The following is a 25,908-nucleotide window of genomic DNA, read 5'->3' as shown; positions in this document are numbered from 1 at the left end:
AAAAAAAAAGTTTCCACTTAGCAATTGCAAATTTTAGGAGACAAACTTGAATCATGACTTGGCGGCACACATGGAAAGATAACATGTCATCTTATCAGCTTTGTTCCAGTTGATAAAATGCCTTGAGAACTAAAAACGTATATACAAATTGGGTTTATACAGCCACTTAAATAGTAACAATACTGTTATGTCTTGGGAATAAGGAACAATGTATTTGAGATTTCATCTCATGAGCTATGTACACAACAGAAACGAAATTTCATTTCCCCCAGCCCACAGCAGTGCAACATTCATCCATTCATTATCCGAACTGGTTATCCTATTCTCAGGGTCGCGGGGATGCTGGAGCCTATCCCAGCAGTCATTGGGCAGCAGGCGGGGAGACACCCTGGACAGGCCGCCAGGCCATCACACAGGGCCGATATACACACACACACACACATTCATACCTCGGGGCAATTCAGTACGGCCGATTCACCTGACATACATGTCTTTGGACTGTGGGAGGAAACCGGAGCCCCCGGAGGAAACCCAGACACGGGAAGAACATGCAAACTCCACACAGAGGACGACCCGGGACAACCCCCAAGGTTGGACTACCCCGGGGCTCGAACCCAGAACCTTCTTGCTGTGAGGCGACTGCGATAACCACTGCGCCAACGTGCCAGCAGTGCAACACAAGAGGGCTAGCAGTTAGCTTAGCCTGCCCCGCTTCTGTGTCCTATCGGACCACCCTCGGTGTTTCCTCTTCGGGCGCAGCTCCGGGCAGGGCCGTGGTCCCTGGGCCCACAGGACGCGGCAGACCAAGATCTCTCAGCTGACCCAACACCAGCCCTCCCAGCCAAGCGAAATCGACGATCAAAATAAAAACTTCACACAATGACTCAAACTTAGATGAAGACGTGGACAGAGACATTGCATAATCGGTACTGGGTGAGGCTGCTGCAAACGTGAATTCACACCGCCATCTTCCCACACTTGAAGTTGTGAGAAGACGAGCACACAGTCTCCAATTTCATTAAAACTGAATGAGTTGAGTGTGATCAAGTCAGTTACAGCCCAGACTCATTCTCTATCTTGACTGATATGGAGATGCTGCTCTTGTGGAGCTGCACAGCCAGACAGACCCAGTCCTGAGCCTTAACCTCGAGCGACTGGTGCAGCACCACAGCTGCCTGCTTCCAGTGAGAGTCCTGACTGAGGGTGCTGATGCTAATCTCGTGGTCCAAGTGGATCTGGTACCAGAAGGGGACTGCCGTCACCCTGCCTGAGGAGGTGGCCTGAACCTGAGGAAAAAGGGATCAGGGATTTGATCATTAGAGGCTTTACAGAGCTCTTTTCATACTCGAAATGACACAGTGCTTAAAGAAAATCAAAAGGTCAAAACATAAAACGTTAAAGGAACAAAGAAAAGATCTCCCCATCTAAATAGATAATTTACTAGTGCACACACACACACACACCCAGCACGGTAGCAGGTCACTGTAGGGTCAGCCGAGTTAGCTGTTGCATTGAGCCCAATGCAACAGCTAACCATGCACAGATTAAAGTAGGGTGACAAAACTACTTGCCATGTTATCGTGTCTCAATCGTCAAGTACTTCTAAAATCATCTGAGAATACTGGGAAGGGGGCTCGAATACCAGTGGAAATCAGACATTTTGAGGGCAGGTCACGATGAAAGGTGGACTGCTCATGAAGTTGTGCTACTAGGGTAAATGTGATGGGAAAATAAAAGGTTTCACCCAATTTGCCTCATGTATTTTCAGGGATCAAAGGTGAAAAGAAAGTCAACGCAAGCAACTTCTACACTGCTGCAATATGGTTTTTTTCTCACAACACTGACGACTGCAATTTAATGATTACAAGAGGCGGAATGTTTTCTAATTACAGTAAAAAGTGTTTCAAACCTGGCTTACAAACAAACATCCGAGACATCTGAAACAACATCTGAGAAAACTATTTCACGATACCTGCACAAATCTTAATCTTTTGATGCTACTGAAAAGAACTGGAAAAAAAAAAGACGTGAGGAAGAAATTTTGTCCAACTATATCAAATAAATAATTTATACCACCATTGCATTTATTAGCGCTGTGCAGCCCTAGTTTCCTCCATCTCACTGCTTGGTGCACAGCTGTTAAGTAGCTTTTCTATATCTGAGATGCAGTACTGGTGGCATATTCACACACGAAAAAATACGTTCAAGTGTACCTTGACTTCTCTGTTAGTATAGTTGGCGTTGGCGTCCATGAGATCCAAAGCAAAGAGTTCCACGGACTCGCTGAGATGTTTGCATGCCAGCGTGGAAAAGTCCAGAAATACATGAACCGGTACCTAGGAATGAGAATGTGCAGAGGGTAAAGATTTACACTAAAATGATAAATACCATTTTCATTGAATACCCTGATTCTGACTGATTAATTGTTGACTTCAACCATTACTGCAGCTCCTTTTGCTCTTACAGTCGACCATGCAGTAACTCAAATGGTTATTTTGACAAAAGGGCACCTGTCTATGAATAATTGTAAATCTTTCTAGCAGATCCCATAGCTTTCCACTCCCACTTGAGACGGCATTCACTAAATTGCCAATAAACACCAGGAAATCAGTCCATGGGCTCAAAGTTTAAAATCCCAAGGACAGTGAGCATCAGCGTTTGTGATTTACAGCCTAGGACTTGCCTACTCAAAACCTGGGACAGCGATCAAGTGGCAGTGTGGGAAGTGACACCGTGGCTCCACAAGAGAACAAAAGAATCTTTCCTCCTCCCTGTCACGGTTACGAGGATCTACGGGCCCGCTGTTTGATGTGCTTGATGTAATGTGTGCTGATAGATTCAGGTAGGAATGTCCTGGGCCAAGCTGTGTGTGTTCTCTAGCGTGACAGTTGTGCTAGAAAGTGCCCTCCGCTGAGGGCCTCGAAGATGACATCTGTTAATACAAACTACCGTCCCTTGAGGTAAACGTGAAATTAGAACGCAAACACGCCACCGAGGGAAACCTGACAAAAATTTCCAGACCAAACAAAGAAATATAATTCAAAAGGATTTTGCATGCCTTTCAGTGCATACATTACACAGATACATAGGAAAGAAAAGGGAAGAACAGAAAGCAGTTGTGGAACATGCTAGTCCATGTGAATTATCCAAGTTTAATAGTCAGCTGACTTGTGCGTCCAAATATTCTGTAGGCATCGATTCTCACTTTAATAATCAAGGTGGCCTGATGGAAATTTTTGTTAAAGTGTAAGGATTTTTTTGAGGGGGGGATTTTTTTCTCCCCAATTGTACTTGGCCAATTACCCCCTCTTCGGAGCCGTCCCGGTCACTGCTCCACCCCCTCTGCCGATCCGGGGAGGGCTGTAGACTACCACATGCCTCCTCCGATACATGTGGAGTCGCCAGCCACTTCTTTTCACCTGACAGTGAGGAGTTTTGCCGGGGGGGATGTAGCGTGTGGGAGGATCACGCTATTCCCCCTCAGTTTGCCCTCGCCCCTGAACACGCACCCCGACCGACCAGAGGAGGCGCTAGTGCAGCGACCAGGACGCCTACCCACATCCGACTTCCCACCCGTAGACACGGCCAATTGTGTCTGTAGGGACGCCCGACCAAGCCGGAGGTAACATGGGGATTTGAACCGCCGATCCCCAGAATAGACCACTACGCTACCCGGATGCCCCTGAGTAAGGATTTTTTTTTAAATCAGACTTCTATCATATTAAACGAAACCTAAAGAGCAACTTGCTTATATCTGAGGGGCAGTCTTTTAGATGTGTATGATGTAATCTTACAAACTCTGCATGAGAGGGAACTCTCAGTACTGACTACTGCCTCAGCATCACGACACAGAACATGAGATATAATGGACTTGAGATGTGCAGCGGAAGACTTTCCATCTTGTGTTACAGAGCAAAACAATTGTGGAGTTGATCTCGTGTGCTACCAGTTGACTAAGTTCACGCAACAGAAGACGATGACGAAACGAGCACATCTGATTTCCCCAGAATCTTCTCACTTGGCTCTCATCTGATGCAGATGCATTCATCATTGTCCACATGAGAGTTAATAAGTCAAAGCTGCTATGATGAGTTTTTCACTGGTCTGACTTTAACTTCCATTCCACTTTTTGACCGATGAAAGAAAATGAGAGTATCAGCTAGAAGATTAGATATTGCAAAATAAATTACTGCAAATGCTCCGTGTCAGATTCCTCGCACAACCTGACAAAACAATTTATGGCACACAGATGAGACACATCACCACAATCAGAGCTACATTAACTCATCGCTCTTTATCTTGCAAACAGCTGTTTTTCCAAAACACCACTACATCTCTCTTTTCTCTTCAAAACAAATGCACAAAGTACCACAGAGAGAATGTAGATCTTTGTGATAAGAGGCAACGATTGTGTGAAATGAAGTCATCCTATCCCTTTTGTCAACATGGGCAAGCAGTGTCAACAAAAATCCAGAACTCCTCACAGCAGGTTTAAGATATCAGGGTAGCAAAACCTCAGCTATCTGCAACTTTAGTGGTTTTTAACTGATTGAGATTACTCACGGTAAACTGGTTGATGAAAGGAGCAATATTAAAGCCCAGCGTCGGCTCCTGACCCTGGACGGCACTCTCCAGCAGCAGCGTTTCTGACTCAACCAGCATTCCATAGACCACAATCCTTGATGGGAAAATATGGCCACCATCCTCCAGGAGACACCTAGTATAGGTCACAGAGACAGAGAAAAGCCTCATAAAAAAACCTTTTTTTTGTCCCCCACTCAATACATCTGGAATCTGCACAGCTAATCACTTATCCATTTTTCGTATTTTCATGTCCTCAACAGGTTCCACCAAACATTTCCCAACATTACCACTTTGGCCTTTATCAATTACCTGGCCAGTGATGCTTTCTCCATTAATTTCTGCCTAATCAGGCCACATGTCTCAACACAGTCCAGGATTATGGCACTCCACAGATTTTCCCCCGAGGGCCTCTGGAGCACAGCCTGCTCATCCTCCACGTAGTTGAGCCAGAACTCAAGATGCTGCTCTGGGACACCGTTGGAGCGAGCCAGTCTCCGTAGGACCTCCTGCTGCTGGCTCTTCTCCACCGAGCTGTAGGCCTTTACCCGTCCATGGCTGGCAGCCATAAGGGAGAGCAGTGAGAAGCCCTCTGACACATCCAGCACAAAGAACAGGTCATTAGCGCCAGTGGAGTTACGGTCACTGGAATGCGCCGCAGGTTTGATCCCAGACCCTTGCTTCTGGGTTTGACGTTGGATCTTCAGGCCGGTGATAAGGTTAGATAGTGCTCTGTTGAAACTCTGATGGTAAAGGTGATTGTTCAGGAGGGCGATTTCAGAACATTCCAGCACACAGAAGTCCTTTGCTAAACTCGGGTCAGTTTGGAGGCAAGCTAATGCAGTGCAGAGTTCTGCCTCCGGGTTTGGGTTTGGAACAAACTTTTCTGCAGACTGAGTCTCCAGACGGTTGTCTAGGTGAAACTCATGACCGTCTCTCATCACAGCAACACTGCAGAGCCTCAGATAGGCATCTCGACAAGAGACCTCAACAATCAGCTCGTCTCCAGGTGTCAGCGCAAAACCTAGTAAGAACAACAGGTTAATTCACACGGTACCTTTCCAATAGAGGTATCAGGATAAAAATAAACGACATTAGGTCTTGTTGAACATACAGAGGTAAATGCTTTTTGGGAGGGAAAAAAAACTGAAAAGTTTAGCGATGATGACTTTTGTCAGCCAACCAAAAAGTTAGCTCTGCCACATTTTTTTCTCCCGCTCCAACAGTATGGGAAAAATTAATGTGTTAAGTTAAATGCCTGAAATGAGACCTAAATCAACACAATATCAAAGATCTGGACACTTTGTTTTATAATATAGGCCTAATCTTCACAAATTAACGCTGCATCTCCAAAACTTGAAGTAGAAATGTCGTTGGTTTGAGTAAATGCTAAATTTAGGCAAATCTGAGAACCTGCTCATGTTTGACAACCTTTTGTTGTATTTCTCTATATTACATAAATAATGCAAAATTCACAAAATGATGGTTTAAAGATTATGTACATGTCAACAAAAAACAAAATGTTCAAATCTTACAAGCATCCTCATACCCTCTTTGAGGTGTTGAATGAAATAATCATAAAATTTTCCAAATGAGAACAAGCTTAGGGAGCCCATGACTTATAATACCGACTTTATTTTAGGTTTTAGGACTAAATACTGGAACTCTTGTGGAAAACATCATAACATAAAACAAACAATAATTGATCAGTACATCTTAAACTTGCCTAGTTAATGCTCAATACCACTCATATTGATATGTAAAAATGAACTGCCATGGTACAAGCATCTGTGCCACCATGTAATGAGGAGGAAGAGCGGAAGAGACAGGGAAGCTGAGGTAGCAAGAGAAGGAGAGAGGAAGAGAAAGGTAAGGAGCGTGTCGGTGGGGAAATGAGATGCAGGGGACTTGGTATGGATGGGTGGGGGATGTTGGAGCAGCGGGGCACAGAGAGGAATCCTACAGGAATAACATCTGTTCATGTCTTCATGTCAGCGTTCGGCTTGTCATGGGCGTTTGGGGAAAATGCATATTTATCGCCTATAAGAATTTCATGAACGCTAAAGACTGTCACAGGCGATCGTGGCGCACACGTTGCAGCAGCCGGGAAACGGATGTTGGAGATCACCGGGAAAGGTGGTGACTCCCTTGACGCTGCCCTCGCCAATTAGTAGCACTGTGAAACGACACAGGGCCCCGGCTGAAAGGTGTCGGCCCTCTATAACAACTGCATCACATGACCGCAGGCTTACCGCTGTCAAAGCACACACAGTAGCATGGCTTGACAACAAAAACACATTACATTTGTACTGTGCCCTTCAAAACAACTGACACCAACAACATATATATTCAAACATTTAAACATAAAACATAATGCTAAACATCAAATAAGATTTAGATCATTCACTTAATTTAATTTTTTGGAATAAATGTGTGTGTGTGTGTGTGTGTATATATATATATATATATATATATAGCCTGGCGGCCTGCCCAGGGTGTTCCCTGCCTGCCGCCCAATGACTGCTGGGATAGGCTCCAGCATCCCCGTGACCCCAGTTGGGATAAGCGGCTTGGATAATGGATGGATAGGAGACATACACTCACTGGCCACTTTATTAGGTAAACCTTGCTAGTACCGGGTTGGACCCCCTTTTGCCTTCAGAACTGCCTTAATCCTTCGTGGCATAGATTCAACAAGGTACTGGAAACATTCCTCAGAGAGTTTGGTCCATATTGACATGATAGCATCACGCAGTTGCTGCAGATTTGTCGGCTACACATCCATGATGCGAATCTCCCGGTCCACCACATCCCAAAGGTGCTCTATTGGATTGAGATCTGGTGACTGTGGAGGCCATTTGAGTACAGTGAACTCATTGTCATGTTCAAGAAACCAGTCTGAGATGATTCGAGCTTTATGACATGGCGTGTTATCCTGCTGGAAGTAGCCATCAGAAGATGGGAACACTGTGGTCATAAAGGGATGGACATGGTCAGCAACAATACTCAGGTAGGCTGTGGCGTTGACACGATGCTCAATCGGTACTAAGGGGCCCAAAGTGTGCCAAGAAAATATCCCCCACACCATTACACCACCACCACCAGCCTGAACCGTTGATACAAGGCAGGATGGATCCATGCTTTCATGTTGTTGATGCCAAATTCTGACCCTACCATCCGAATGTCGCAGCAGAAATCGAGACTCATCAGACCAGGCAACGTTTTTCCAATCTTCTATTGTCCAATTTTGGTGAGCCTGTGCGAATTGTAGCCTCAGTGTCCTGTTCTTAGCTGACAGGAGTGGCACCCGGTGTGGTCTTCTGCTGCTGTAGCCCATCTGCCTCAAGGTTCGACGTGTTGTGCGTTCAGAGATGCTCTTCTGCATACCTCGGTTGTAATGAGTGGTTATTTGAGCTACTGTTGCCTTTCTATCAGCTTGAACCAGTCTGGCCATTCTCCTCTGACCTCTGGCATCAACGAGGCATTTTCGCCCACAGAACTGCCGCTCACTGGATATTTTCTCTTTTTCGGACCATTCTCTGTAAACCCTAGAGATGCTTGTGCGTGAAAATCCCAGTAGATCAGCAGTTTCTGAAATACTCAGACCAGCCCGTCTGGCACCAACAACCATGCCACGTTCAAAGTCACTTAAATCACCTTTCTTCCCCATTCTGATGCTCGGTTTGAACTGCAGCAGATCGTCATGACCATGTCTACATGCCTAAATGCATTGAGTTGCTGCCATGTGATTGGCTGTTTAGAAATTTGCATTAACGAGCAGTTGGACAGGTGTGCCTAATAAAGTGGCCGGAGTGTATATCATCATCAGCCGCTTCTCCGGGGTCAGGTCGCAGTGGCAGCAAGCTAAGTAGGGTACTCCAGACATCCCTCTCCCCAGCAACACCCTCCAGCTCCTCCTGGGGGGCCCCAAGGCATTCCCAGGCCAGAATGGACATGTAGTCCCTCCAGCGAGTTCTGGGAGTACCCTGTGGTCTCCTCCCAGTTGGTCCTCCTGGACCAGTCTGCGATGCCGGAGGTCGGCAAGCCCCGGTGCCCGCCTTTGCCTGCCGCCCAGCCTGCATTGCACCCTACCCCAATGTTCATCCCCGCAGGTGGTGGGTCCACGGGAGATACATACATACATACATTAATACACACACACACACACACACACACACACACACACACACACATATATATATATAAACATACACACACACACACACTTCTTTCTTCTTTAGGTTGTCCGTCGTGTCCGATGATGACAATCCTGCCTCTGTCACTTGTGAGTCTTCTTATGGCTGTAAAGCCCTATCCGCGATCCACAATGTCTGCCACAGACAGAACAGGTGAAATCACTGACTGGGGGTGTAGGTGTGGTACTGGCTTCATGTCTCTTCAGACGTCTTCTGGTCCGTCGATCACCGCGGTCCTTCTCGAGGTTTTGCACCCCTTGTTGACAGAGCTGCCGCCAGATGGAGTGTTGGGCGGCAGTGTCTTCCAGCTGGCTCGGGTTCAGGCCGCACTTCTTTATGATGGTCTTCAGCTGGTCTTTGTACCGTTTTTTCTGGCCCCCTGCCAAGCGGCGGCCAAGATGTAGCTGGCCATACAGCACTTTACGCGGTAAGCGCTCCTTTGGCATCCTGATGACGTGACCGAGCCATCGAAGTTGGTGCTGGGTGACGGTAGCCTCCATGCTGATGCAGTTGGTCTTGCGGAGTATTTCAGTATGGGGCACTCGGTCACGCCAGGTTATCCTCAGGATGCATTGTAGGCATCTGATGTGGAAGGCCTCAAGCATCCTGAGGTGGTGGCTGTACAGGGTCCACGCCTCACAGCTGTAGAGGAGAGTCGTGATGACAACTGCCAAGTAGACAGATATTTTGGTGTGGAGGTTGAGGTCTTTGTTTTGAAAGACCCTTCTCCTAAGTCTGCCAAAAGAGGATGACGCTTGTTTAATCCGGTTTTGCATCTCCCTGTCGATGCTGCAGTCGTCAGAGAGGAAGCTGCCCAGGTATTTGAAGGATTCCACTGTTGCAAGTGGTTTGTCGGAGATGGTGAAGGTTGGTGAATGAGATGGAGGAGTAGATGCCCACTGGCATATTACTTCAGTCTTTGTCACATTTATAGAGAGCCCCAGCCTACCATACGTCCTTGCAGCAGCTGCAAGGGTAGCTTGTAGTGCCTCGGGTGTGTGGGCCACAACTGCACAGTCATCTGCGTACTGTAACTCAATGATGTGCTCCGATGTCATTTTTGTGACCGCTTGGAGCCTACGGATGTTAAATAGGTTTCCATCTAGTCTGAAGTCCACAGTAACCCCACTGTCCTTCCTGATTTCCTTGTGGAGCAGCAATGTCACACACAGGAGGAAGATGTTAAAAAGAACTGGAGCAAGGATGCACCCCTGACGTACCCCGGTGCACACCCTGAAGGGCTCAGATTCCTGGCCTCCAATGGTCACACGTGCCATCATCCCCACGTGAAATCTTTGAAGGATGTTGACAAACTTTCGTGGACAGCCAAACTTCAGGAGGATGTTCCATAGGATGTCCCTGTTGACTGTGTCGAAAGCCTTTGACAGGTCGATGAAGGCTATGAAGAGGTTCTGATGTTGCTCCCTGCACTTCTCTTGGAGTTGCCGTGCTGTGAACACCATGTCCACAGTACTCCTATTCCTCCTAAACCCACACTGTGACTCAGGCAACAGCTCCTCTGAGATGTGTTTTACCAGCCTGTGTAACATGAGTGATTCCGGTTGCTGGTCTCACTGAGGCAGAGGTGGATACCTGCGCAAAGAGATTATTTACAGTGCCGCTGGGGGTGCGCATGTCCCAGCAGCACTTCTTCACTGTGAGAGGGTGGGATCTGGTGGCAAGGGGGGCCCAAGACGACCAGCACTCTTCCACAGCTGCAGGAGGCTGCCGGAGCTCCAGTCTGTCAGAGGACCGCCTATCGTGCGCCGCCATGCACATTGCTTTTCTCTCAGGGTGTGCTCCCCTAGCCTTTGTCGTCCTACACTTACCCACAAGGCAGTGGGACAGTGGTTGGTCAATGCCAGGGCGTATCCACTTCACATGGGCCTGCGCATTAGACCTCTGGGGACCACTGTAGCTCCAAGATCCCCTACAGTTTAGCCAGGGACCGCAAGGTACCCAGTTACCGTGTGTGGCCACGAGGAGGCACTGCAGGAGTCTTGGCGGTAGAGAGGCTATGTACCGGCAGGGGAGACTTACGCACTCGGCTCCTCTTTTAACCCCCACAAAGAGGGCTAGCCGGCGGCAGTAGCTGAGAGCAGAGAGTAGCAAGCAGAAGCAGCATGCAGCATGCACTAACTACAAGCACTACTACCCCAGTATTACTGCACTGACGCATCACACACGCCCTGTGCATCACACTGTGCACACACACTGTGCACACACACACACACACACACACACACAGTGTTGTTGTTTTTTTTTCAGAAACCATCAATGGTGTAGATAAAAATGCTCAACAAATGAGGAGTGGAATATTAAGGCTCTTAATATATATTTATTTATTCTAAAAGATTAAATTAAGTGAATGATCTATATCTTGTTTAATGTTTAGCATTATGTCTTATGTTTAAACGTGGGTCAAATTCCATTGGTGGACTTTATGACCGACAAAATTTCAATCTACTGATAATCAGATTTAATCACGAGAATCTAAGAAAAAGCACAAAGAGCTCTCACTCTGCCACCACAGTGTGCGAGACTCCAATGGGACACGGGGTTAGGGTCTAACTTACAGTTTTCCTCACATGATCATCTAGAAAATAACCAGAATGTTTGCCCTTGAAAGAACCACCACTTGAAACCAGTTATTTAGGACTATTTGCCTATTTTTCCCCAAGAAAAAATGAACATATGTGCCTCATGAGTCCAATTGATTTTACTTAAACCAGTTGTACTGACTTTTAATTAAAACTTGGAATTTATTTAGGTTTTCCGCATACTTCAATAGTAACTGTGGCCATAATGACTGCCAGACTGACATTTAAACACTTTTTTCTTCTGCTTCAGAATAAAGGAAAACAGATTTCTGATAACTAGTAAGTTATACATCACTTTCGTAATCCATCTTTACAGCAGAAGAGAGTTCAGGGAAGTGATAAATGATGCAGTCTGGTCGACTGAGGCAAGACTTGAAACTTTCTTACAGATTTTACTCATGTGTTAAAAGAAAAGGACCGGGCATGGGATTCCATAACATGCACTGCCCCCATCTGATATAAATTGGAAATGCATGATGTGGTAACAGAAAATACCAAGTAGAAAAAAAAAAGAAAAAAAAACGATTAAGATTAAAAAAAAAATGTTAGGACTACCAAGTATATATTTTTAACTCAAACATTTGAATAATTAACTGGGTTTGATATGAACCTCTTTGGGGAACACCGATGAGCAATGCTGAAAATGAATATTGAACTTGGAGCAAAATCAGTGTCTCAGTTTATTTGTACAGAGCAACTGATCTATCAAGGCTACCCATGAGAGCTGCAACAAGAAAAATAAAATACTATAGTAAATAACTGTCAGCTCATTTATTTGCCCCATTAAGTGTTGTGCAGTTGATGTTTGGCTTTTTGTCTGATATTATCTTACTGTAAGGCCTATGGACAGGGTAGATGGCTTGCTCCCAGCAAGTATCCTCCTGCGGTCCGGTAGACAGGCTGCTCTCCTGGTCCAAGTGGAGCTGGAACCACACGGCCAAGGCATCCAGCTCACCCTCCTGAGTGACCAGCAGATGCAATCGCTGCACCTCCCTGGAGCTCAGTGCCTCAAGTTCCTGGTGGTTGGTCTCAGCATTAATAAGAGAGCTACAATGACAAATCTACATGCTACATGTGATTGTGCGGATGTGTTCAGCAGGAAAAATCCAGGTTGCCACCCTTTTATTCTAAAATGCAGCTAATATGCCCATTTATTTTTGACACCAAGCAAGTATGAGAGCTGCAAATTTTCTGTTCATAAACAGCAATCCAGCATAGCCCAAAAAGAATAAAAATAAGGATTGTTAATGATGAAGGCAGACAACTTTGAGGTAGCAAAAAGGTGCGAGTACATCTACACCACATGTTTAGAAAAGATTGTGTTCAATTTGATATGCAGAGTGCTTCCGGGTTATTCTACAAGATACTGTACATGAGGAAATCACCAGTGCGGTGACCAGAAAAGCTGCCAGAACAAAAATAGGTGATCACTAATTTACATGCTAGAATGAAAACCCTGCCAACAAAACTGTGATTTATAGAGTCAAACGTAAAAGGGAAACTTTTTTCAATTTGTTTCATAAGCACAACACACTTTCCCTATTTGCGCAAACTTAACAGAATCAAAGCTGAATTCAACAGATTTGCTGACCAATAGGCCAAAAGGACTTTTACAAATCCATCCATCCATCCATTATCTGAACGACTTATCCTGCTCTCAGGGTCGCAGGAATGCTGGAGCCTATTCCAGCAGTCATTGGGCGGTATTGGGTGGGGAGACACCATGGACAGGCCACCAGGCCATCACGCTCACGCTCACACACACACACACACACACACACACACCCCAGGGCTCGAACCCAGGACCTGACTGCTGTGAGGCGACTGAGCTAAAAAAAAAGTAAAAGTGTAAATTTGTAAAACATTTGAATTTAAAATGTATTTAATTTTTATTCTATTTGATTAATAACGATGCAAAAATTGATCTGAAGACCAAGCTGGACTTGTCCAACGAAAAGTCTGCCTCTCTGATCCCAGTCAAAATTCCCCCAATCTACCTTTTAGGCTGCCTCTATGCTGAATATGATAGTGTGAACAAATGTTCACTCTGATGGAGATTAATATTTCATCCAACAAGCCCTATGTAGCTCATCACTTTCTCGCCACTCTTAAAGAAAAACAAAAGGGACCAGGTACAATATTTAGGGTATTTTGATGTTGGTGAAATATTACAAACAAAGAACTTTGCTCCACCTTAGATCTCACACACCTACATCATTCAGATTGTGTTTCTGCTCACCTGCACATTGTTGAAATTTATGTCAAGAGCTCTGAAGGGGTGGGTGAGAGACTTATAGCCCCCTGGCAGTCGGTTAAGCCTCTCTGTGGTGTAAGGCTCCATGGATTCATCCGGCTCCGAGCTACAGCTCACTGGGCTGCAGATCTCTCCTACAGCAGCCATGGACAGACCCCCCACCTCCGACACACACAGCCTGGAAGAGAGGAAACAGCAATCGAATGCTCAGGCAACATGTATTTTATTGTCAATTAAGTAGACAGATTCATATGTAAAATACAGATATTGTGTTTGTCTAGAAAAAAAAAGACTTAATAAGCAGTAAGTAGCCTGTGTTAAGGGGCCAGTTACGTCAACCTTGACAGGAAACTCCTATGGGGTGCTGCGCACTGGAGAACTGTTGTGAATTTACTTTCCAAAGAAAAGAAAGACGCATCTTTAAAGAAACGGCTCTGTTGGGACCTACCTGTGGTGCCGGCGGATCTCTAGGGACTCGATAGCCATACCAAACACAGTGGCACCAGCAGGGATAACCCGGCCCGTCTGACAGGGCTCCCTGAACTCATCTTGAGCATTCTTCGGGATAAGAAGCCACAAGTTATGTCTTTGGTGAGAGCATTTCACAAAATTCAAAACATCCAATTCCAGTTTCAACCTGCCACAACAGTGAAATAATCGTCTTATTTTTCCATTCGAAGCATTATTAAATCCAAATGCTTTGATCCAACATGGATTAAATACATTTTTTATATTTGTCTAAAGACAAAACCACTCATTTATCGTGCTCCTCATAACAGAGTAGCAGACCATATCCCCTTGCCCCGGAGCCTCAGTCCTAGGTTTTGACTGTGATCATTTTTGGTATGAAAGGGTCCATGACTCAAAAAACCCCTAAGAAACTGGTGCTGGATACAGAACAACAATCGTCCAAAGTAGTGTTACAGCATTTTCCTGGACTCATGCTGGTGTAAGTATGTCTCACACATTTGCAGAATCCCAGCATTATCAAAGTTGATTTGTTGTGCCGACATGTCACTTTAAACACGTAACCAGTGAAAATGCATATCTGGTTTCTGAATAAACATGCAATGATGAAGGCTTGGCAGTCCAGCAGCCAAATATTCCAATCTGTACTCACAGCGAGGAGCCGATGCAAAAATGCCAGCAAAAAGCAACTCTATGTTGTGCAAATATGGCACTATATGAATAATAGCAATGCATGAGAATAATCTATTCCAACCACAATCTTTTTCAAAGCTCAACGCAAACTAGGAAGTAACATAACAAAGGTGATCACAGAACATGATGGGGTCCACTGCACTTAAAATGCATCGGTTTGCTAGGTTTATGTGAAAGGCAGCTTTCCAGGAAGAGGCTTGCATTGACTTGATGTGAAAGAAAGTTTATCAGCAATACCAGGATTTGAAACCCAGGAAAAAAAAAACCCCGATTTTGGTGTGAAAGAGGCTCACAATCCTCAATGGCCCTTACACATTTACCATAACATGTGTTTTTAGCACAACATTACAGGTTCAGAAATAAACAACAGATGACATTCAGAAATAAACAACAGAATGTTGTAAATTTCGGCTTTTAGCACGACATTACAGGTTCAGAAATAAACAACAGATGAGGTTCGGAAATAAACAACAGAAAGTTATAAATTTCGGCTGTGACTCGTGGCCTCTTCAGTTTAGGGAATTGTATCATTGGGGAGGTACTATTGTAGCCCAAAAATGAAGTTGCATGACACCATATAGACAAGTGGATGACTACATTTTGGGATTAACAAACCTATATGTCTGGATAACAAAAAACAAACCCCCTCTCCATACACACAACAACAACAACAAGTAATACAACTAATGATAATAACTTCTTGCCCTTTGGTGTTTAGTACTCTGAGAGGTTATCACTCGTAGCTAGGGGGTCCACGAAATAATTTGCTATAAATTATAAAGTTGTGCTGCATCATTACAAGGTGCATATCTACAAATGGGGACTGTTTGCGCCAATAAAACAAGCATATTGTGTCCATTACTCCCACCCAGTGGAAGTAAGTGGTATTGACATGATTCAATTTGAAACGTGTTTGTTTATCACTATGAAACAGGTCTGAAGTATTTAGGTTGAAAAGTTTTAGAATACAAATAGTTCCAATGGCATCTAAGAGTACAAATGGTAGCGAGCATACGCTTAACCGGTGTTACGATTAATGAGGGGGTCCTTGGAAAACTTTCTTCCCTATAAGGGGTCCCTGGCTCCAAAAAGTTTGAGAACCCCTGCTATAACTCACCGGTGGAGGTAACAGCAGGTGGTGCCAGGCATGAACCAGACTTTCTATTATACCTTCTCCAAACAATCCTGCATCCACAGTCTCTGTCACCACCAAAGATACCCTGACAGGGGAGAAAAATAACATTTTATTTGATGGGACCAATCTAAGCACACTTAATCTTTGATCAAAAATAAATAAAATAATAATTAAAACAAATAAATGCAAAATGTTTTGCAGGCTTTCTCTGTGAGATAAGTGACAAGGATTTATGACAAGTTGTAAATGTTACCTCTGTGGGATGTCTCTAGGCACTTCCATCTCAAGAGATTTCATATGGAGGATCTTGATGCTGCCATTCATTCCATTAGCAGTCACCACCTCACATGCCAGCTCATACATGGTCTTAGACAGTTCACAGGCATACACTTCAGCAGCTCCTGCCTTCTTGGCACACATGCTGAAAAAGAGGAACAAACGGGTACATAAGAACAATGACACTGATGCGAATACAGAGGAGTCAAATTTTCAGCCTAAAAACTTCAGGAAAAATCATAAGCCTAAATAATAACAAAACTGCATACAACTGCACCATTTTGGGAGAGGTGCAGAAAACTTTCATCATCAGTGCTATTGATTATTTACAATCTCGAGTCAGAATCAGAATACTTTATTCATCCCTGAGGGGAAATTGGGTCACTCACCTTCCACCATCTACCAAGATTATGATGACACTGACCCTGCACGAAGCATATAGCCTGACAAACAAACTATGCTTCAAAGTAGACATGCCTGCACCAACTGATAACTTGCATCTTCACCTACCCATTAGAGAGGAGAGTGAGTCTGATGAGTGTGAAAATGAGTGATGTATAGATGTTTAAGAGGGAAAGAAGTGAAAAGACTGGCTGCAGAGAAAGTGTGGGAAAGGGTAATGAATTAGATGGATGTAGGGAGGATATGAGGAATCAGAGTGAAGTGGAATGTGAGAATTTTGATTTTTTGTTTATTAAGGCATAATAGGGTGTTCAATAATTTAATAATTAGTAAGTTTGATGTGAATGTGAAGAAAGAATGAGATGTGTGTGGTGTGGGAGTGGAAACATTTATGCATGAGTTTGTTGAATGTTGTGAGCTGGAGGAGTACATGTTGAAAATGAAGGAATTAATAAGTACATGTTGGAGAGGTGGGTTTGTTGAGAGAATGGAGTGGAGAGAATTGTGGTTGTTTGGGGTGACTGGTAAGGTGAAAGGATGTAATGTTAATTTACTAAATTGTGCTTTAAGCCATGCAAGGTTTGCTGTCAAGTTAAGGAGGAATATGCCCCATTCTGAAAAGAGGAGAGTTGAGGTGTGGAATGTTTTTAAGAGGTTAATGGAAAGAGAAGTTAATATGTTGTATAGTTATGTCAGGGAAGAAGAGTTTATTAGTGGATTTGTGGAGGGGAGCACTTTCATTGTGATTGGGGAAGAAGGGAGGGTGATGTTAGATTTTGGTTAAATAGTGTAGTGTGTGGGATAAGATGTACTAGGGATGGTATGTGTATTTTTTGTTTGATTTCCTTGATTTGGTGTGGGGGGGTGGGTCTGTAGGCTGGAAGCCATGCCAAAGCCTACAGCTTACCTCAATATTTTTTGTCTTGTCTATATGTGTGTTAATATTTTATTAGTTTGATTTGGTGGGGGCCTGTGGGATGGAAGCCATGCAAAAGCCTGTAGGTTACTACACTATTGTACCGTCTTGTCGATCTGCGGTTTTTGAATTGGATTTATTTGATTTAGTGGGGGGGCTGTAGGCTATAAGCCATGCTAGAGCCTACAGGTTACTTCACTATTTTTCTGTCTTGTCAATCTGTGTTTTCAACTTTAGTTGAATGTCTTGTGTCTTGCCTTTTCTTCTTGTTCTAATGATTAAACATAAATCTGTGTAAATATTTTTTTTTAAAAACCCTACCCATTAAATAAGGCTTTGCGGTGTCGGTAGTACACTGCAAATTACTCCAATAAAGAATTTAATACGACTTGCCTCTATGGACCACAAATTTCGCCAGCCTATCCTCCTCCTCTCAGCGTTACCCCAATTCCTCCACTGACCTTGTTTTGCACACCTATCAGTTTCCTCCTGCCACCAAAACTAAGTCATAACAATTTGCCTTCTTTCCAATGATGTAACCTAAGTCCAAAATGTTCACGTCACCTGACCCAAACCCCGCTCTCCGTTTTGAACTTGGCCTATTACTTCACTGTGTTCAAGTGCCCCCTGGGCTGGATTACCTCCCTCTGGTTCCATTTCCTCCCCACTTTCACCTGTGGTGCTGTACCCTTAACTAGCAAGTCCCAACAGGGACTCTTGGACTTGCTAGGAAATGGCTACTGTGAAGAATATTTTGTCAGTATGTAGGCTTAATTTAGCACAGGGTCGCTACACTTGGCATCACAACCGAGTTCTTAAGTGTTTGGCAGGTGTGATTGAAGGCAAGCATATGGCGGTCAATTCTGTTCACAGCATGGAAAATAGAGCAGTCGGCGTTAGATCTGGTAAGGGGAGGCAAGGGGTTGCTGTTGGCAAGCTCAAATTAGACCACTTGAAATATGTACAAGAAGGGTTGTAGCTAGATCAATTAGGTAATTTCTTGCAGAATTTGGTATCCGAGGCTACTCTTAGAATTGTTTGACACAAAAGAAAAGGCCAGTTGGTAGCTGTGGATGAGAAAAAAAATCAGGTTAGTTAGGGCAGTAGGTCTTACACCTTCTTGAAAGTTATCAGTAGGCAGAGGGTGTCGAATGTGGGTATGGAGGGAGGTGGTTCTGGGACACCAGAACACACTGTTGGGTGAACAATACAACAAAACCTCTGAGATTACGGGTGCCCACTTGATAACCCCAGTGAAATACTCATCTTAGCATACTGATTGGTTATTGCAATTTGGTAGCTAAGGGTTGCTAGTGGGCATTTGATTTCGGATGTGCTGAGCAAGCTGTTTCAAGCAAGCAGTGTCAGCTATCCCAGTAGCTGACAGCTGATAACATCAACAGGGAGGATCCACATACTCATGGTGGTACTCTCATTAGTTGTTACAGTTTGCTAGCCAACTAAGCCATTTGGAACCAGGCTGATGGAGATTTATAATGGCATTGCCTGATGTTCTCTCTCTGAATACAGGGACAAGTGTGTAAAAATGGCTGAACGTTTCCGTCTCAGTTTGTTGATTTTGGTTGTATGTCAGGGTTCAACAATAAGGATTGCCCGGGGCAAGTAAAATACCACGTCGAGCTAGTAAATCTAAAAAAAGTAATAAAACATTTTTCAATCCTTTTTTCGATCATCGTCGTATCACAAATTATGTTCTCGTTCTCTGGCACAGAGTATAGCCCCCTCCCTTTGTACGCATCGGAGAATATTGGCACATCAACAAATTGAGTAGGCTAGTCATGTGATGCGTGGATGTCAGACTTGTCACCCACGAGAAAATGGCAGCGGATAAAGACCAAAGTTATGAACTGAAGCGCAACAGAGTATTTCAATTATCCTGGAAACAGTTTAGATGGATTGAATTAGAGGATGTGGGCAAAACTCAAACTATGTACTGCACAGTATACCGGAAGTTTAAGAGCAAGGTGGATAAAACGGGGTCGCTTTTCCAAAGACGCGTCAAGTTTCCGAAAAACATCACTGGAATGCCATGAGAGCCCACAGCATCTGGCCTGCGTGGGAGCTAAGAGGGCTGCCGACAACCTCTCCTCCGGGGCCTTTGCCGGTGCTTTTACGAAACATGAACGCTGAGGCAAGTAATTGCCAGCGATTACCACAGCGTATTGTGTTTTAAAAAAAGCGCAGCCATTCACTGCGAACTCCAGTGATTGCTCTCCAACAGAAGAATGGGATTGACCAGGGTACGCAGTACCACACCGACATGGCTTGTCGAAGGCAAGTATCTGTCACACTATGTCATTCTGTCAGTCAAACCTTGCACTCGCAAGTTCATTTTCCATGGGTTTAGCATTTTGTTTTCCAGGAAAATATGTTAATGATCAAACTACGTATTTTACAACTGGCGTTATGAATAGCTTATCATTCAACCACATCAGGAAACAGGAACACTGTCATTTCATTTCTTGTACTTGCATACAGGAAATGAAACAAAACATCGTTTCCCCCAGCCTGCAGCAGAGCAACACAAAGACAAATACACATATCCAAAAACTACAAAAACACATACACCAAACTAAAAAATAAAATCACTGTCCGAGAGAACGAACGCCAGGATGACTGTCGGAACTGCCAGCCTGCATGGGCTAGCAGTTAGCTTAGCTTGCCCCGCTTCCGCGTCCTGTCAGACCGCCCTCGGTACTTCCTCCTCGGGTGCAACTCCAGGCAGGGCAGTGGTCCCTGAGCCCACCAGACGCAGCAGACCAGTCTCCCCAGTCAGACACCTTCGACACACTTCCCCGCACTCCACACGACGACACCAAAAACACAGTCAGCACTAGGTGAGGCTGCCACCAGACCGCCCTCAGTGGTATCGGAACTGCTGATCTGCATGGGCTAGCAGACAGCTTAGCCTGCCCCGCTTCCGCGTCCTGTCAGACCGCCTTCAATGTTTAATCTTCGGGCACAGCCCCAGGCTAGGCTGTGGTCCCTGGGGCCCACAGGATGCAGTAGACCAAGCTCACCCAGCCGATCCAGTGCCAGCCCTCCCAGCCATCAAACGAAGACATGGACAAACACACTGCATGGACGGTACTGATGAGGCCGCCGCAACTAAGTTCGCGCCATCATCTTCCTACACCGGTACTGGGTGAGGCTGCTGCAAACGTGAAATGGTGGGTTCCCATCACAACCATGAAAAGGTAATGGGCAATTAACAACACCATATATACACGGTACTCTCATAAATTATTAAAAGACAGAAAAAGTTGATTTTGTATTTTGTCCATAGAAAATTAATTGCGAGTGTAAGGTTTACGAAGTGTGTGTCGGGGGGGCTTAGGTCTGGTCAACTTCTGTACTATTCTATAAATGTTGTATGGCTATGATTTAAAAACAAAGGTGGCTGAATGAATTTTGATTAAATGTGAGTGACAGACCAGGATTTTTTTTTTTGGGGCGGGGGTGGATATATGTTGATAGATTGAGAGCCAACTTCTTGATGCAGTCATCAAAAGCATTAAGAGCTGTTTCAAGGACCTGGAGAGTGACAAGATTCTTCAGGCAGCTGCAAGTTTGTTGGACCCAGGGGAATGGCCCACAGAGGAGGCAGACCTGGCCAGTTACAGAGCAGACTATCTCTGTGTCATCACAGACCACTTTGCTGACATACTGGATAGGGTGGGCTGTGACAGGGGCAGGCAAGGCACCAGGAGTGGCCAAGCGCAAAAGTGGTGAGCAAAACAATGCCCCAGGTCCAATAAAGCAAGGTTTGGGCAGACTTTTTAACAGACCCTGATAGGCTGCAGAGCTTCCCCAACCTTCTGATGGTGGTTGAGCTGATCATCCTGCTCCCACTATCCACTGCTGCCTGAGTGTGGCTTCAGTACCATGAAACACATGAAAACAGATTGGCGAAGCAACTTTTCAGTTGAAATATTGTGGAAACTGCTATACATTAGCATTGAGGGGCCAGCAGTTTCCAATTTTGATGGGGAGCATGTTGTACAAAGATGGCTGTCAAGTAAGGGCAGAGAGCACGTCGGTGTAATTAAGATTTGTACTTGTATGGTATCATTGGGTTTTTAGATGCGACAAATCTGCTATAGCGCGTTCTTTCACTCACTCACTCACTCACACACACATGGTTAAGTTCAACTACTCACAGTTAATCAGTCCATCTCTGGGGAGAAGGATGGACAGATGGACGAGGAGAAGGGTCATACCATTTTCGAAATGCAAGAATGTTTGTTGCTACACATCCATGACACACTGTGTCCTTGTTATATTTAATAAAGATTAAACATGACAACTATAGTCTTTGTTGTTATTTGTTAATCGCTAATAAATTAATTTGTATAGGAGCAAGTAAAAATTGACTTCGGCAAGTAGATTTCTAACGCACTTGCTCGACCGGGCAAGTGAAAAAAAAACCCCCACCGTTGAACCCTGTATGTGGCCCCCTAAATATCAGCACAAGGGATTTAACATCAGATCCTGTGTATTATGGAATGAATTATACAAGCCAAAAAATATCTTTTGCCATCATCTTTGCTTTTTTGATTAGCCTGGACACTTTATGCAGACTGTGGTTTATGTAAACAAGAATGTATAGTTCTAGTCTTTCCAACATATCTCTTACAACAAAACACTTAAAACGTACAAAAATGAAAATGTGCCAGGATACACAAACACACACAACAAAAAACATGTTTGCCAAGTTTTATGATAATATCTTACCCAAGAATGCCAGTGCCAGTACCTATGTCTAGTACAGTGTTGCAGCCTCTCTGGACAGCCTTCTGTATGGCTTGCTGGTACTGCTGGTTTCTCCCACGGTCATTTAGCATCAGGAAGTGCCAGCGCTCCACCAGCCAGTTGGCTACACGGTAGAAGTTCTCTCTGGCTTCTGGATAGTCTGGCTTTAACTTCAGGGCTTTGTGAAAATGACCCGCAGCCTCATCTCTGAATCCCATTCTGGACAATAAAAACGAGATTCCACAGAACAACCAAAATTGGTAAGAACAGAACATATATCAAAGAAAAACAACTTCTGACCCTACTCACCACAACTACAAGTTTATAAACTTATTTCCCTGCAGCAGAGGGAGCACTGATGTATCACTGGACAATATCAATCTACTTATTTCAACATGAAAACAGTTATTACACACTACTGTCATGCAGAAAAGGAACATACTTGAAGAGGTGTTCACCCATGCTGTTCAAGATGACCTCATCAGAAGGAAAGAGTTCAAGAGCTTGCTCATAACAGTTAAATAGATCCTGAATGCGTCCCAGAGAATCAAGCTCATCTGTCCATTTGAAGAGGGTGAACCTGAACGACTCCTGCAAAGCCAAAGTAACAACATTGTAAGGGAGGGAAAAGTGCCTAACTAGCCAGCAATGGCAAGATTAGGCGGTTTACAGGAGTAACTGCGAACATATCCCAAAAAAGAAAGCACATGTAACTATATTGTTCATGATAATATGTGGAGTGGCTGCTGTTGTCCATGGATGTATTGTGCTGCAGAGTTTAACATGTACCGAAAACAAATTCCGCTGGCCTCGGCCGTGTGGCTAATAAAACTATCTATCTATCAGAATGCTCATACTAATTTTAATCTTTTTTGTAGTCAGTACCAGTGACCCAACTTGTCATCTTTTGGTATTGTAGCGTTATAATTAACAGACATGAATGAGAACTGCAAACTTCATATATTTTGATTTATAAAGTCTCAGTGGTGTGAATATGAAGCAATTCCAAATAGAAAAGTTGTCTGATGTGTGAATATGTCCTGAACGTACTGATCTTCCTGTGAACTTAGTAGTATGTTGACTTAATCCCTAAACATGTCTTTTCCCTACTCTTTAATAACCCAAGGATTTGTCAAAATGATGACTTTACCATGTGGAATTAATAGTGCCCCTAAAATTCCCCTTAGTATAAAAATTAGAGGATTCCCCTAAAACATGCTGTCTGCAGGCCGCTTAAGGAAAGCCGTAATATTGCACATGGGATATTCAGGTAAATTGTGCACATCGGTTAACTCCATCAGCCTGTTTAGATAATGATGCTAGTGCAGTCAGTGCAGTATTAACCTGAACTGGTGAAGTTTTTCTGTTTGAATACAGTACATATCACCGCTCCCGACTTATTCTCAATGTTATGAGATTAGGTTTCGCTCTCAGGACTCAGTAAAAGCAGGGGTTTTTTGTTTGTTTTTGTTTTTGACACATTTGCCTATATATATTTGCCATGTTCAAAGATTCCCCTGCCCTAAATCTATCCCAGGGGCTTATTCCCATTGTTACCCTTGCGAAGTCCTTCAGTACAGGGGCAATGTTGAGCACCAGAAGATAATGAACAAAGGCAGTTCCATAGTCTTGGTTAAACAAGCATTCCTGGGCACTTTCCAGGGACCTAGACACCAGCTCATTCCTGGCAGGGTCCTCCCTGGGGTGCCGCCGAGTCCTCCTGCCTCGCTTTGGCCTTGTGCTGGCATTGGGCATCCCTGACATAAGGACAAATGTCATTACAGAACGCATAGATCAATCAGAAATGGACACACACACACACACACACACACACACACACACACACACACAATGCAATTAGAAAGGAAAATGAAACCAGGTAAATAAGACTATAACACAAGCCATTATTTGAAATGAAGAAATTATTCGTCATTTTCACACCGACTAAAACACACTTTATATTTTTGTAAGCATTAGCAAACCGACTTCGCCACTGAGCTTAGCTAGCTGGGGTGGAATAACCCAAATATCGACACCACTCCACCACATTACTTCGGTCTACGTTACTCGCATACACAGCAACGACACTAACATATACCGACAACAGCGTTGGTTTTATATATATATATATAATATAACTTACTGTGAGTTGGATTAGCTCATGAGCTGGGCTAATTAAAAAGGGTTTCCGGGTCGAAGTAACGTAAAACAAGAGGATATTTGTTGCTTACTTAACATAGATTTGCTTTCTTTGACTTAAATACCAGTGCGAAATAGGTCCATTAGCATCGCCACGGTAACTTTGCTACGGCCAACTGGCGCCCGACGTCCATCATCTTCGCGTTAACAGGCAAGCTAACTCGCATGCTTCAACTTCCGTTTAACAGGCAGCACAATACTGCAGAACAAGATGCGACTGGTTTCTGTTAAAAGCGCCAGGACAATGCTGTCCAAGCCTATTGACTATAACGGCAGTAGCACTTATTGAACCCTACAATCTTTCCACGCCAGTGTCTGGTCCTCGCACTAATGCGCTCGTAGGGAAACACATCGGCGAATTTAAAGTTCCGCGCATCCGAATAGTCAGAAATTACGCTTAGACCTGCGTTCTCACAGCGGAGTCCGTAAAGTATCTAAGAACTTCTCTTTATCATATTAAAACCGCAACAAACAGCAAAAAAAGGGATACCAGTACTTTGCCTATGAAAGTGCCCATGAGAGAAAAGCGACCTCCCGGGGGGATAGTCAATTTTGATGCTTCACTGCCCCGCTGCCCCGGATCACGCCCACTATTGCCAGTGGACGGACGGGTTGCATTTTCATAGCGCTTTTCGATGGGGGCCCATTTGGGCCATATATATATATATATAAATATATATAAGTGGGGGGGGGGCATCAATGAAGTGTAGACCCGCAGGTTAGTAATGCTTTACCATGCGATATCGGGCTATACAAATAAAATTGTCTTAACTTGACTTTTCCATGCAACTGTTTATGAAAGTTGTTTTATAGACAGTGCTGCACAGTGGAAGGTGAAGTCTAGATAGTTCATTTGGTATCTTTTCAGTTCAACCTGCACAATAATATCACTAGAGAGTTTACTTCCTTGTAGATACAGATTAGTCTATCAGTCCTTAGTGCCGTATCAGCAGGTCAGCGAAAAAAAAAATACAAGAGGTTTATTTTGCCAACAAACACCCTTTCTGGGCTGTCATGACCTCTCAACCACCTTGTGCATTGAAAATTCTATTCTTTGAGTTTTGATGTTAGGTTGCAAGAAAACACTACAGCCATGGATTTTAGGCTACATGAAAAGATGTCACATTAACAAATAATAAGTGCTTAACCTCATGTTCTAAATATTTCCTAACCCCCACATATGGCACCGCTGTCCATAAAACACAACTTGTATCTGCAGTCGATTCAAACCATGGAAAATTCAAAATTCCCAACTCAAATCCTGGCGATCAATTTGATTTCTCTGGCCAATTCCCACCAACTAGTGTTCCACTGATAAATATACCTCATCAGCATGAAAGGGAATCAAACAAGAAATTAAAAGAGCAGGCAAATAGGGGGGGGGATAGGTGAATATGACTAGGAAAGTAGAAAAT

At 44.1% G+C, this 25,908-nt stretch overlaps 1 protein-coding gene across 1 annotated transcript; it reads right to left on the bottom strand.

Moving 5' to 3' along the window:
• Window positions 1-102: 102 nt before the first annotated feature.
• On the bottom strand, window positions 103-24,788 carry prmt9 (protein arginine methyltransferase 9). The gene is made up of 13 exons (XM_056280180.1): window positions 24,438-24,788; window positions 23,852-24,051; window positions 22,737-22,885; window positions 22,277-22,513; window positions 16,181-16,348; window positions 15,910-16,012; window positions 14,080-14,189; window positions 13,617-13,809; window positions 12,210-12,393; window positions 4,894-5,605; window positions 4,564-4,717; window positions 2,214-2,336; window positions 103-1,286 (listed from the first exon to the last, which is right to left on the bottom strand). The coding sequence occupies exons 2-13, from the start codon at window positions 24,047-24,049 to the stop codon at window positions 1,053-1,055; spliced, it is 2,565 nt and encodes an 854-aa protein (XP_056136155.1). The 5' UTR covers window positions 24,050-24,051; window positions 24,438-24,788; the 3' UTR covers window positions 103-1,052.
• Between the last annotated feature and the right edge of the window lie 1,120 nt (window positions 24,789-25,908).

The sequence above is a fragment of the Lampris incognitus genome, chromosome 5 (genome assembly GCF_029633865.1).
Source record: "Lampris incognitus isolate fLamInc1 chromosome 5, fLamInc1.hap2, whole genome shotgun sequence".
NCBI classification, from domain to species: Eukaryota; Metazoa; Chordata; class Actinopteri; order Lampriformes; family Lampridae; genus Lampris; species Lampris incognitus.
This window is presented reverse-complemented; position numbering and strand designations above follow the sequence as displayed.